This window comes from Paramormyrops kingsleyae, chromosome 6 (genome assembly GCF_048594095.1).
Source record: "Paramormyrops kingsleyae isolate MSU_618 chromosome 6, PKINGS_0.4, whole genome shotgun sequence".
NCBI classification, from domain to species: domain Eukaryota; kingdom Metazoa; phylum Chordata; class Actinopteri; order Osteoglossiformes; family Mormyridae; genus Paramormyrops; species Paramormyrops kingsleyae.
Window position 1 is genome coordinate 15,557,260 of NC_132802.1, and position 14,518 is coordinate 15,571,777.

At 48.6% G+C, this 14,518-nt stretch overlaps 1 protein-coding gene across 5 annotated transcripts in view; it reads left to right on the forward strand.

Annotated features, from left to right (window-relative positions):
• Window positions 1-14,518, forward strand: part of specc1 (sperm antigen with calponin homology and coiled-coil domains 1) — a 66,990-nt gene that overhangs the window by 32,676 nt on the left and 19,796 nt on the right. For all 5 annotated transcript variants that reach the window (XM_072713747.1, XM_072713745.1, XM_072713744.1 and 2 more), the window contains 4 exons: window positions 5,820-7,276; window positions 9,696-9,903; window positions 10,637-10,710; window positions 11,214-11,389. In XM_072713747.1, the coding sequence (XP_072569848.1) occupies window positions 5,820-7,276; window positions 9,696-9,903; window positions 10,637-10,710; window positions 11,214-11,389 (1,915 nt within the window). The remainder of the gene's footprint in view (window positions 1-5,819; window positions 7,277-9,695; window positions 9,904-10,636; window positions 10,711-11,213; window positions 11,390-14,518) is intronic.

Below are 14,518 nucleotides of genomic sequence, written 5' to 3' on the forward strand. Positions count from 1 at the left end.
GCGTGAGTGTTTTATAAAGCCCATTGTTTATATGCAGAGGCAGCCGGCCTGCTCAGGGTTGGTGTCTCCTTTGTCGAGGGATGCCTGTCTGATGACTGCCCTAGTCCCTGACAGCCTTCCTGTCCTCAGCTTCTCTGGCTCCAGGGCAGAGTGATGCAGGTGCTGATTGTTATATGCCTTCTCACTAGGGAGTGTGACATGAGGGAGCGTCAGCATCCACTAGTGCAGTCTGCCCGTGGAAAAGGCCCCGGGTTCACTGCAACCGGTGCAGTACAGGAAGCGTTCTGACAAGAGGGCATTGTCTGCCCGTGACGGCAAGCCCCCCCCCCCCCCCCCCCACCTGAATGGAAATGATTGTGCTGCACTTTCTGGAGTCTAGGCACATGGGTGAAAGGAATTCTGGAGAGTTCAAAGGTCACCGGCGGTTAGCGCGACTCTGACACGTTCAGGGTGTGCCTGTGCTGTCACCTGGGCAGGGAGGGTGTATTCTGTATGACTTACACGCAACACAGGACCTTACAGTACCTGGTATGAAGGACTGGCCGGTCGAGGCTGTCTGTCGGGCTTCTGTAAGAGGCTGGGCTGATTCATATCCCGCAGATGTGGGAAATGCAGATGTGTTTTGTTTACAATATAACTGCGGGCAATGATATTATTTCTGGGTTGGCACAGTGCTCAGCACACTCCCTTACATCCAGTGGACCAGGGTTCGAGTCTCTGCCCTGGCTCCATGTGTGTGGAGTTTGCATGTTCTCCCTGTGTTGTTGTGGGGTTCCCTCCAGGTTCTCTGGCTTCCTCCTGCAGTCCAAAAACATGCTGAGGTTAACTGGAGCTACCAAATTATCCGTAGGTGTGAATGGTGTGTGAATGTGCCCTGTGATGGGTTAGCCTGTCCTGGGTTATTAACTGCCTTGTGCCTGTAGCTACTGGGATAGGCCTCTGTAACCCTGCATAGGACAAGCAGGTATGGAAGATGAATTAATTTCCTTAACAAGGTCAAATGTCAACTCATCAGCCACAACTCTTGTTAAGAGCTAATGAAAGAAGTAAGTTTTTAACAGAGACTTAAAGTTATCTAAGGACTGGGCCATTCAAATCATCAGTGGCAGCATATTCAACAGCTTTGGAGCAGCCAGCGCAATAGCACGGCCTCCCCACTCCTGAACCTACTACTCAGTAGTACTAAGAGCAGCTGGTTGGCGAAGGAGCTCCGACAAATAACGCGGTGCCAGCCCATTTAGAAACAAACAATGTTTTAAAATCAATTCTGAGTAGAACAGGAAGCCAAGGTAGAGATGCCAGTACTGGGGTTATATGATCATATTTTCTCTTTCCCGTGAGAAGACAAGCAGCTGCATTCTGCCCTACCTGCAAACATCTTATAGGTGATTGTTCCAAACCCACAAACAACGAATTACAATAATTTAAGCATGAGGAGATGAAAGCATGAATGACTTTCTCTAAATCTTTCCTTGGTAAATAGTTAACAGACGTTACAGTCTGTATAACTGAACTCCAGACTAATAGCAGGTGAGTGTTTATGTGTCAATAAGGCCAGAGGCTCTGGATTCCTGTCATGAAAACTCCATGGTGTCATGCAGTCAGTGTCTCAAAAGCCCTTTCTTTATGGATCACCTTCCAGTGGGCTGTTTCTCCCCATAAAAAGCAGTGAGAGGGCAGGGTAGCCTAGATCTGAGCCATAGGCATTGGCCATGAATGGGGAAGGGCATTGATTTCAGACCTGGGGGGGGACCCTGGTGCACCCCGGTGCACCCCTGAGGTGGGTAGAGGGTGTGCCTTTTGCACGTGGGAAGTCTCATTTTCCTCCCAGGTCACAAAGGGCGTTCTCACTAATGTCTGTGGGAGGCCCTAACCTAGTGTTGTCCTTTCCGAACGATACAGGCCACATGGACTCCTGGCCAGGAGGCTGTGTGTAACCTCCAGCAAAGGCTGCCCTGTAGCTTGCATGCTTGAACAAGAACGTTATTCTGTAAACCTGGATAATATAATGGAATTTTAATCAATATTCCTGTTGTTTTCGCTATGGGGGAGAGATTTTTTGGGGGGGGCGGGGGGAATAAAATATTTAATTAAGTCTCAAAAACACAAGCACAGTTTGAGCCCTGGCCATTCACAGTGCTATTTAAATTAAAAACAGTTTTTGTGGCTAGACCTTCAGTCTTCAGTAAACATTCATACTTGATAAGCTATCCGAAATCACTTCCTTTTCAAATTATTGGGTTCATTTAGTGTCATGCATCTACATAGCAGGTTACAGTTCGGCCAGAAAAGGGCCTTAATGACAGCATTTCCTGAAATATACATAAATCTGTAGAGACATTATCTGATACTTGGCTCTTCACACTAAGCAGAGAAATTTCCGGAGAGCAGCATGAGGTCGTGGCTGTGACCTTTGACATGCTACGTGACTCCTCCCACAGCATTCCTCGCGAGCTCCTCCTCGTAGGTGTCGAGTTTGTCCAGCCGGCCCATTGACCATCCAGTCCTGCATTAATGGCCTTTACCTCCCAGACCTTTGATAAAACGGTGACTCACTAGGCATGTGTCTGGCGCCAGTCAGAGTGATGTAATGGCGGGGATTCTCTGGAATATGGGCTTTATTCTGCTGGCTACAAATGGATGCAAGAGGGCAAGGATGATGGCAGGCCTGCGGCAGCGAGAGGACTAACTCCCCATCGCAGGATTCAGTGACACCCAAAGGGACACATCCTTTTAATGACTTCCCCTCATCTGTTCTCATAAAGATTTGTCTTGTCTTTTCTCCAAATAGCCTGCAGTTTCCTCACCTAATTTCTGCTTCACATTCCTCATAAAGTTCTGATGTTTTGTTTTCACCCAATGGTCAAGTGAGACTCATAAGGTCACACGTATAGCCGATTTCCTGTCTAAGCAGGAAAGCAGTCCATGCTCTTTCTTCATTCGGGAACGATACATGCATTTTCTATCCACGCCCTAAAATAAAATACGATATGCCTGTGTCTTGTATTATGCCTATAGGCAGCCTTCTGAAGAATATTAAGTTGCAAAACACTTACAGTATTAATCTTCTGAAAAGCCTAAATGCCATCTTATCTTGTGGCTGGAATGTGCCAGACTGAATCCACCTCCCCTTCGTTTTTGTTGAGTCTTTAGAAGCCCGTCCCTGGCTGTGCATTTGTGTCTGCTGTGTTTAGGAATGATGTGCATGTTTTTGTGTTTTTGTGCCCGACCTGAGGCAGGGAGCAGTAATCGGTTGGTGGTACCGTTTCATTTACCCAAATTAGCAGTGGCAGATGCATTTGTAATTGCCCGAAAAAGGATTATGGGTTTCAAAGGGAGCATCTTGGCACTGGGAAGGCTGTATATGCACTCGACAGGGATAGTCAGCCAAGTTGAATTACCTCAACATTGCAGGACACTGTGCTCTGTTGGTTCACAGAAATTTGAAGTTTAACCCTTTTCCTGTAGATAGCCTAGATGGTCTGAACCCTGCTGATCTTGCTCAGATCTGGGGTTCACTTCACTGTCTCTCTTGGGAGCTGAATGCACCCCTTTGTTTTCCTCTGTGGACTGCGTGTTTTGGTGTGCTCCTCTGTGATCTGGTGTGTTCATTTGTAGACTAGAATGTTCTAGTGTGTTCCTCTTTGGACTGTTATGTTCCTTTTAGAGTAGCGTGTTCTGGTGTGTTCCTCTGTGGTCTGTTGTGTTTCTCTGTGGACTTGCATGTTCAGGTGTACTCCTCTATGGACTGGTGCATTTACGTGTGTTACTCTGCAGACCGATGCGTTCTGGTGTGTTCCCCTGGAACGGCATTTGGGGATGAAATCACATATAAGCTGACGTGAGATTTGCATTATACTGATGGCGCTTCCTTATTTAACAACTGCGTATGAGCCAGTTTGTGTATTGGAACTTCACATATTAGCAGAGCTGCATTTACACTGGGGTTTACATCAGGGTCACCAAAGGAATTCCCTTAGGAATCTTGCCTTTATGTTATTCCACACCCCCAATTGGTGCATATTTTTCCTACTGAGACACACATATTACACGCATTACTGTAAGACATGGGGCAGAGGAGGAGGGGGTTTCTGCAAGACTGTAAGACATGACACTGTGGTTTTTGAATTGTCAAACTGACTATTGCTCAGTAGTATTTGGTGCATGCAAAAGTCCCTGGCCCCCTGCTGGCTGATGCATGCCATCATCCCCTGGTATGGAGCTGCTTTATATCTGCTGAAGCAAGCGCAGACTCATCTGAGTGCCAAATGAAGGGGCAGCTTGTGGCTCTCAGGGATCCCAGCAAGCCCGTCGGCTGGGAGAGCCGCTATCTCTCATCCCAAACCGAGAACCGACACTGTGTCTCTGTGATGCGTCCCTATCCCAGGAGTGCTCTGGGCCATTGTCAGAATGGCAAAATGCACCCCGTGTTCAGAGTGCCTGCTGATTATTCAGAAAACAAACAATGTCGCTTTGAGAGCACCGGCTCACGTGAGGCTTATTGGCCCAGAGCGTGGAAACTGCCAAAAAGCATGCTGTGCAGCACCCACGCCGGCAAGCCTGAAATGCCAGAGCCTCTGTCAGCGCTGGGCTTCCAGTACAAAGCAGCACCATTCATGCTCCTGTCAGAATCAGCGAGAACATCCAGTATCTGCGACGGTCATTGCCTTTTTGTGTTTGTTAGATTTCCCCGTCTCGGAGACGTGCAGGTCTTTTACTGTCGGCTAGTGCTGTCTGCCTGACGACTTAAAATCTCAGAAAAGCATGTCCATCACTCTCTAGGCTGAGTCCCACAGATCAGAGGACTTTGTCTCAGTTTAGGCTGATCCAGTGTCCCTGCAATCAGAAAATCAAGCAGGCGAGTCCACCTATCAGCTCCTGGCACAGCGTTACCCACTTACTAAGCAGATACTTTTGCCCAAAACAATGTACATGTGAGCCAAATAGCACATTAAAAACATACAACTCAACGAGTTGACTAGGCATACCGTATTTTCCGCACTATAACGCGCACTGCATTATAAGGCGCACCGTCAATCAGTGGTCTATTTTCAAACTTTTTCCACATACAAGGCGCACCGGACTTTAAGGCGCTTTAAGCAAAACAAAACAGTCAGATAAGCCAGTCAACCAAAATTTATTTTACATCACGTGTTCACAATGACTGTCAACATTGTTCAAACGTTTATGAGCGTCTTCACTACTCTTTAACATGTAAAAAAACAAGAGTCTTATACCGCTAAATCAAAAGTCAGCCTATTAACAATAACTGTAGCCTTAATGCTAGTGGTGCGGCTTTGCAGTTTACCAAAGTCATACTAAAACATTCAAATCGCTTCGAGTTCAGTATGCACAACAGAAATTAATCCACGTTTAAAGCGCACTGGATTATAAGGCGCACTGTTATTTTTTAAGAAAATCAAAGGCTTTTTAGTGCGCCTTATAGTGCGGAAAATACAGTAAGTGCAGCTAGGCTGAGCTTCCCGGTACAAGTGTAAGCAGCATAGGAGCAAGAGCTACACAATATCTTCTAAACAAAGTAAGAACCTACTATGACTATTATTCAAATCAGCAGAAAGTGCTACATTGAAAGCTTTGTAGAGATCATGTAGTTCTGTTAGGCTAGTGGAGGTGTTCCTGGAATGGATGGGTCTTCAATAAGAAATAATAAAGCAATTCGGCCTTGAGTTTGGTACATATGTGAATACAGACTTGATGATTTTTGTGTGTAAGCTTATTAACCAAATTTTGGCACCTCTGAATTTGTGTGGGATATTTTGGTGAAGTTGTCTTTAAGATGGTCTGGATCTCTCTTTCAGGAGTTCCGTCTGCCAAGAAGTCGGGGATTCCTGCTCCGCGTGAGATTCCTCCTACGATATCCAGAGACAGGGTCTCCCTACGGGACCAACTACGGACTGCCGGCTCCAAGAAGATGATCCCAAGCTCTAGCAGCTCCAATCTCTCAGGGCTTGGCAAGAGCACCCGGACGTCTGTGAAGGCGAAAGCGGATGGCGAGGCTGGAGACAGGGCCAGCGAAAAAGCCGTGCTGGAGTGCCAGGTCAAGGAGCTGCTGGCCGAGGCCAAGGCCAAGGAGTTTGAGATCAGTAAGCTGCGCACCGAGCTCCAGCGGGTCAAGGGCCATGGGACACCGGCCGGCAACACCCCCGAGGGCAGTGAGCCAGAATCGCAGCCCCTGGAGCTGCAGGTCATGGCACTGCGTGAGAAGAACGGCAAGTTCCAGCGTGAGCTGGCCATGCTGCGGGAGGAGAATCAGGCCTTGAAGGAGAAGCTCCTGGGGGAGTCAGCTGGCATGAACAGCCCAGCCAGCCCCACCAAGCACACGGTCAACGGGGTCTTGCAGGACGGCAGCCCGCCAAAGATTTCCCCGTCCTCCAGCAGTGACATCACGAAGGGCTCCTCGTCTCCAGACTCGTCTGAGTTTGAGAAAATTCCCTCCAGGTCTGACTCCTCGTGCAGTGGGCCGGTGAAAGGCTGCGGTGATGATAGCCGGGAGCTTTCGGTGGAATGCCTGACAGAGAAGATCCAGAGGATGGAGGAGAGCCACCACAGCACAGCAGAGGAGCTACAGGCCACACTGCAGGAGCTCTCCGACCAGCAGCAGGTGGTGCAGGAGCTGACGGCTGAGAACGAGCGGCTGGCAGAGGAGAAGGGGCTGCTGCAGACCTCACTGCAGCAGCAGAGGGAGAGGGTGGAGCTCCTTACACAGAAGAACGAGAGCCTCCTGGTGCGGCTGCAGGAGCAGGCCGAGACCGACGAGACACGTGCCAAGGCCTCCAGGATGGCCGAGCTGGAGCAGAGGCATGCAGAGCTGGTGGAGAGCTCGCACTTTGAGCGGGAGAAGCTGGTGGACATCCAGCAGCAACTCACAGGCAGCCTGAGGGCCTTGGAAAAGGAGCACCAGGAGGCACAGGGGCTAGTGCGCTCCCTGAAGGAGGAGAGGGACACCCTCCAGACACGTTTAGAGAAGGGTGAGGAGGCGAGCAGTGAGATGGTGAAAGAGCTAGAGGAGCAGAGGGTGAGCACTGAGGGCCTGAAGGTGGAGAATGTGAAGCTGAAGGCCCAGGTGGAGGTGGAGAGGCAGAAGGTGGTGGAGCTGAAGGCTATGCAGGACGCTGGCGACAGCAGCGAGGTGGAGAAGCTGCTCAAAGTGGCACATTCAGAGAAGGAGCGGCTGGAGCTACGGCACTCCGAGCTGCAGCAGGAGCTCTTGCAGGCCACGGGCAACACGGAGCGCGTCCGGGGGATGTTAGCTAAGGTACATCTCCGGCAGTCGCTGACTCTATTCCTAAACTTCCATGCTCTTTGGTGATGTTTCGGTTGGTCCCTGTCTGACTTCTCTTAAGAGGCAGCCTTACTGCTCCTCCCATCCAGTCAAAGCGGTGACCTGGGTGGGTGTTTCCTCTTCCAGTACCATCCAGGATTGGGTTCTCTTTCTCCCAATTGCTGTGGAGAAAACCAGATATCCTGCCAGGTTCTTATCCAGAGGCCCTGCCGCAGTGAGGAAATGTCTTGTTTATTGCCTGCCATCCACTGGGTGGAAAGAGATCTGTACAATGCCAGGGTAGGCCAGATCACCCCTCCCCCTCCTGCCCCTACAGGGAAATGGAAGTAATGCTGGAAGGGCATCCAGGAAAAAACCTCTTCAGGCTGATCTGCTGATCCTGTCTGCCAGCTTAGGGGTTTATACTGTAGCTCCTGCCAGAAATCTTGCTGGCCCTCTGCTGGGAGACAGCATCTCACCCATTCTCCTTTGCCATGAGCTCCCTCTCCTGTAAAACATTATAACTTCACAGGGCATTATTGGTATTCTCACCCCAGAAAACATACTGTAAGATAGGCAAATTACCTGGGGGCACTGGCTAGAAGCTCTTCTCCCAAGGGGGGTGCTTCAGGTATTTTTCATGAGCCAAAGGAGAAATGAGAGAGAGGAAAAAACAATATGTCTGTATTCTATTAATCTGTAAAAAACTAAGTCTTCGCAGATCACTTAAATGAAAAATTACGAAGTGGATAATGATAGCTCAACCTGCGGACCAGAATTAACAATGAGTTAAAAACATGTAATGAGCTGTATTGATCAGGCTTGCGTGAGATTGGGAGACGTCTGTATGGTCTTAAGCTGAGGCCACAGCGATGCCTGAATGGTGACTCTGTCCTGCCAATGAGCAAAGGAGCACCAAGGAGTGCTGTGAATTTCCCGGCCCGTGAGTCACCCTCATGTAGCTTCTTTTAAGCCTGGACGGCTGGTGCTTTGTAGGGGAGTTAGCGTGCACTGACAGTCCGGCCCAGCTGGGACTTGGAGTCATAATGGTCCCATTAATGGGAGCAAGACTGTGCCAGGTTTCCAGAAGGAGCACCGGTGACCTGATGATGGCCCCATTGGTGCAGCTGATTTGGTGTGAAGCTCACCCTCCTCAGTGCATGAGGGAATAAATGAGGTTTCCATGTCTTGGTGTTAAACCTCAGGGCAGGCTTCATGAGCAAGGCCTCATTGGCCTGTAGAGGAAGCGCAGATGCACATGGATTAGATCAGATCTTATCTGAGACACCTAGCTTGGCGTTAGGTTTTTCCAGTGGCGACTGAAGGCTTAGTTCACTGCCATGATAGCTTTGGGTTTCTGCCGATGCCTCGTTTCAACATGTGGAGAGGAGGAAGGTTCTCCAGAGCCCCCGGTAGCATGTGGGAGGGTCTGGAGCTGCTCAGCCAGGCCTGAAATCTTAACTAGCGGAATGTTCTGGAGTTCCACTTTACATTTCTGCTCTGTGGGCCTGGGGGGGTGGTGGATTGGAGAGGAGTTAAGGGTGGGGTCTGGGGGGGTGGGGGGGCTTGGGAATGGCAGTCAGGGCAGTGGGTGATGGATTGCGCTGGCAAACAGGTGTGATGAATTAGCATGGCGGTACTCTGATTAGCCAGTAACACATGGCTTTTCGCGTGGGAGCTGAGGCCATGAGTACGCGAGATGTGGCCAAAGGCAGCATCATTAGCATGGTAATGCGACAGCTCCTGTGTGTGTGTCAGAGCTCAGTGTGTTAATTAATCAGCTAAATTAATTAGCAGTAGGATGGGTGGAGTCTGCAAAGTGATGACACTTAATTGGGCGAGCCTGCACACGCTCAGTTTGCCGTTTGACATGGGCGGTGAACACGGCAGCTGTAGGTATAGTGCAGCGATACGCCTTAAGCGCCGAAGCCTATGTGAAGAAGGAAATGCCAAATGACCAGAGCGCCATCTCCTGGTGGTAGTGCAGAAAGGCATTTCTACCAGAGCTGTAATGAAAAAGCGCCCTTTGGTAATTTGGTTACTGCTTCTGTTTTTGAACAATCATCCTGCAAATATTTAAAGGTCAATCGTTCAGCATTGTAAGCACATCTGCTTCATATTTAGCCTAAATTCTTTTAGTATATTACAAAAGTCTGTCCCAAAACATCATACTATCAAAGCCACATGTCCTACATATTTGTATAAATATTACCAAATAAAAATAAATATGCATAATTTGAATATTATCCTGTTATACAATGGGAAGGATTCAGCAGGCTGTGGGGGGGGGGGTTCCTCTGCATTTGGGTTTCTGGATCAGGTCAGTTACTCAGAGTGTGTGTGTGTGTGTGTGTGTGTGTGTGTGTGTGTGTGTGTGTGTGTGTGTGTGCGCGTGTGCATGTGCATGTTGCAGGCTGAGGCGGAATGGCAACGCCTCCAGGAGCTGTGTGCCGAGCAGGAGCAGGAGCATAGCACCTCCGTGCGCTGCCTGGAGGAGAGCATCCATGAGAAAGAGGTCCAGATCAAGGAACTGAAGGAGACCATCTTTGAGCTGGAGGACCAGGTGGAGCAGCACCGGACTGTAAGGCTGCACACCAATCAGACCATCCTGGACCTGGAGGGTAGGTGGCCTGACCGCCCGCGAAAGGGTGAAATGCTCAAAAAACACTCAAAAGTGATCATAAGTAGAATGGCCAAGATGGAACAGGTGAACTTCACCATAGCTTTATAAGGATGCTACCCCCACCACCACCATCAGGGGTCACTCATCTCTGGGTTTGTCACTGGCACCACAGCACACTCTCTCTCAGGCTCACACCCACAGGACATTCTGGAAAACCTGACTACCCAGAGGCTGAGACCAGCAGGGCTCTAAGCTCCATTTGGGGCCCTGTTTGCCTGAAAATGCCCCTGTCACACTGACATGAGGGGCTGGAGCTAGAAGCATGGATTAAAGATGGGGGGGGGGGGGGCACATGTCTGAGGGATGCCAGATGGCTAATCCTCATTCGGGCACATAGCCCATCGTATTCTGAGATTAAAGAGTAAAGTCTAAAATGAAAGATTTAAAGATCAGAGTGATCCATTTCCAGGCATCACAGTTAACATTTCACACGTTTTACACTAAAGGATAATGATAATCGATTTGTTTGCGGTTAGACCAGCCACAGTGAAAACGTCCTAGTGCCATTCTGGCTTTTTACTTGGAAACATTAGGAGGAAGGTCGCTGTTTTACCCGAAACAGCGTGCAGATGGGTTTGTCAGGAGTGACCTTCTCCTTCACGGCCCACTAGGCAGTTACCGGGAGAGATGATGACATGGAATCACGTACACAGGCCGGCATGTACTTGCAGGTCAGATCAAGAAGCTGGAGGAGCAGAAACTCAACTTGGAGAAGCAGCTGAAAGCTCTGAGCAGACAGATGAAGGTAGGCTGCTGTCTTGGAGTTCTTCCTTCATTCATTCATTCAACACTCCAAAAAAAGACAAAATGAACCATTATGGGAAAGCAGAACATTCCAACTTCAGAGTTGCATTAAGCTCAGTTTTTCTCCATCCTACAATGTGCCTTGAAACTAGAGGCCCACCCCTTTAAATGAGAGTAATCTGGTTCTACAGCCAGCACATATTTAAGTATTGATTCATCTACTAGTATTTTTTTAATCTGTGTGAGACGATTACAGTCATTTATGCATTTTACTTAATGTACCTTGCAGTACCTCAACTAACATAGAATGTTTTCTGAATAGCACTTGTGACTTGCTTCATAGAATTATTCCTTAACAGTAAGTGTTCTTGGTTAGAAATGTCCCGTAAATGACGAATGGGTGAGCAATCATGTGACCGAGCGTACATGTGATTGGTTGGGAAGTCATGTGACTGGGCAATCGTGTGACTGAGTGATCATGTGACTGGGCATGCATGTCATCAGGACGAGACAGAGGAGTGGCGGCGGTTCCAGGCAGACCTACAGACGGCCGTGGTGGTGGCCAACGACATCAAGGTGGAGGCGCAGCAGGAGGTGCGCGGCCTCCGCAGGCGGCTGCAGGAGGAGCAGGAACGGAACATGAACCTGGAGGCTGAGCTGGAGCAGCTGCAGGGTGGCAGGTGTGTCAGCAGGAGACAGCAATGTACACGCCACTCCGCTACTGTTCCTAACCCAACACTTGTTAGTAGGGTTTGCCACAATCCTTAGAAGGGCTGTTCTGACATCTAATTAAAACAAAACTGGTTACGGACAGAGGACTGTAAGAGCAAAGTTAACAGTTCAGGGGTGTCTGCTGTTGATTCTAGACCAAGATAATTTGCCCAGGCTGGCTGCAGGGAAATGTATTATTATATAAATCACTTTGCCAAAAATAGGAATAATACATTAATAACAGTGGCCATTCTTACACTATTTTGCAAGATTTGAAAAGTGCATGTTAGTTCTCACTACTGTAAATGAAGTAACCCCTAGACTGAGTGGCCTAACACAGACTCTGACGTCTAAGATGTAATATGTAAATATCTGCAGGTTCCGGCGTAACCCATTATGTCAGGCAGAGAGAAAGAAACGTGGATTACAGCCCTTTAACTCCCAGGATCCGCAAACCCTACTAACTGACTCTGGTGTCCCGTGTGACTCTGTCCCTCTGTCCCCGATCTGCTTTCTCGTCTCTGACTGCTCACAGTCTAACAGAATGCGTGATATAGCCTCAGTGTCACTGGAGAGTGTCCCAGGTTCAGTTTCATCACCCTCCACACTGTCTACGTTCCCCAGAGCATTGAACCTAGACCCAGCTGCCGTCACAGAACCAGAATTCGGGGCATTTGTGGTAATCGGGTGTCAAGCTTGTTCAGTCTTCCTTAAGGGGGGGGCGCCCTGCTGGCCGCTTCAGCAATGGCCGTTCTATCGGCCCGCCTCGACCGGCTGTGACGTGGCTTCACTGGCTCTCCCTCCTGGTGACTGTGCTGTCCGCGGTGGTAGCCTGTCCTGTCCTGTCCCTGCTTGTCCGGATCGGGGCCGGCCCATGTGTGTGCAGCTGCTGGCATGTGTGTGCTGGGTGGCATCATTCCCTTCCAGCCCTTATGGGTGTGGCGTCTCACCCTGGGAAAGGGGACGGCTGCCTGCAGCGTAGTGGTTTAGCACTCAGCGATTGTCGATGTGAAGAGATCAGCGTCTACATGCCCCCACGACAGATTAGCCAGCGCACTGCCTCTCCAGCAGCCCCAGAAGCTCCTCTGATCTCCATTGCCGACCCCCCCTGGCCAGCGTCCCTTTACAGCCGGTAAGTCTGCTTCACCCCGCACCGCAATTTGCCATGTTGGAAGTGTGACCTTATCGTCTGTATCGAGTCTGAGCCCTGGCCTGAGTGTTGCAAGGCTTGCTTTGCTTCTCCTCTGCACTGTTCCTTACGCTCATCCTGATGGCTGTTTGTGGGCACTGCATTGCCGCTCTCCTGTCCAATCAGAAGATTGTGCCGTGCTTTGCTTTTTACACCCAACGTTGCTAAACATGAAACAGTGCCACCTCCTGGCCAAAGGACCGCTAGCTTTATTCACTGTCCTTTGAGGTTCATCGGAAAATTCCAGATGAATTTAACCAGGGAACAACTGTTGTTTCCTGATAGCAGTGCCAGTCGAAGCCCATGTGGGGCCCTAGGCAAGCTTCACCCCTCTTCCCCACTCCCGCTGGCAAACTTTAGAAGTTTGCTAAATCAATACCCACTCAGAAGATGGGGCCTTAGGCAGCTGCCTGTGTTGCTCAATGGGTTGACCAGCACTGTCTTGAGCACAGAGAATTTGAAAATGGGATTTTGACCTGGAAAGATGCATGATGGGAAATGATGACCAGCCGTTTCTCTGCATCGTTAGGAGGCCCTGTCAGCACATTTTCACGGCTCGTATTCAGACGCTGCTGTGTACACACTCATGTCTCTGTCTTTTTCAGATTCACCACTGCATCAAGTTAGACTGTGGGACTGTAGACCACTATCAGGACTGCCAGCACCCAGTGTTATTTACTGATCCTGCACCGTGGATTAGCTGTCAACAGAAGATGCTGCAAAAACCTTATTTTTTTATTGTGGGATTTTCCTAGGATGGGTGACATGTTGTGATTAAATGTCCAAATACCTGGTCTAGATGTGTCCAAAAAGTGTTTGTTCTTAATGTCTTAATCAATCATGTTTCACCTAGTGGTGGGATTTTATAACACAGCTGAAAATGTTGGTAAAATTATTATTCGTTTTTGTTAGACTCCAGAGCAATGCACTTCACAATAAGAAAATTAAACTTAAAATGATTTTAAAAACTTTTCTTTTAGTCGGAAAATTCCAGCTGTTGTAAATAATGTATTATTCTACTTTTCTGATCTGTAATTCTCTAATATGTCCTTTGATTATTCTTGTCCTGTTACTGTAATTAGTGTGAATCTGAGTATTGTGCTGTTATTTTCAGCAATGTGGTTGTACAGTGGTCTGACTGAGTCAGACTGACTCTGTTTTTGTATGTGCTGCTTTTTATGTGTAAATGAATAGCAGCAGACAGGCGTGAGATAATCATTTTTATTTGCTGTGCTGAACGCACTGAAATATTTGATGAGAAATGTTTTGTACCGATGTTTACATTTACTGCCGATAATGTTACTCCAGATTTCTGGAAGGATCTTAAAACCCAGTGAGGGCCTCGTGTACGTGGCCAGCTGGGCTTTATTTCAACAAGGTGCCCATATGCCACATGTGCAGTGTAATGGTGGAAGTGATAGGTCACTTTCCCGTTTTCTGACATTTGGAAGTTCATTACAAGTTGTGGTGCTTCATCCTGTATTATGAAATGTACAAACATCAGCATGGCACTAGATGTTACCCAGCAGGTAGTCAGGACCTTGGCAGTGCAGAATAAAACAGGGTAAAGTACATCACTTCCAGTTTACCACACCTACCTACTCAGGAAAACCTGAAGCCTGTCACATCTCTTCCAGTGAGCGTGCTGCCAGCCTCCTGACAGTAGGTGTCACCACTAAACAGGGGAACAGAGAGGCACCCAGCAATCTAGACCATGCAATGCAAAGCAAACCTCTGTGTGGTTAGTTTGGAGAATGTGATGTGTATATGAAACTTGGGTGTAGGACACAATTGATTTTGATGGAACAAGGCAGATTATTTACAAGGTTTCATCCCTGATCCAATGATTCAGAGTAATGTTTCTGATGTTACAGTGCTGCGCACCATTTGATATGGAGGATAGCTAGAT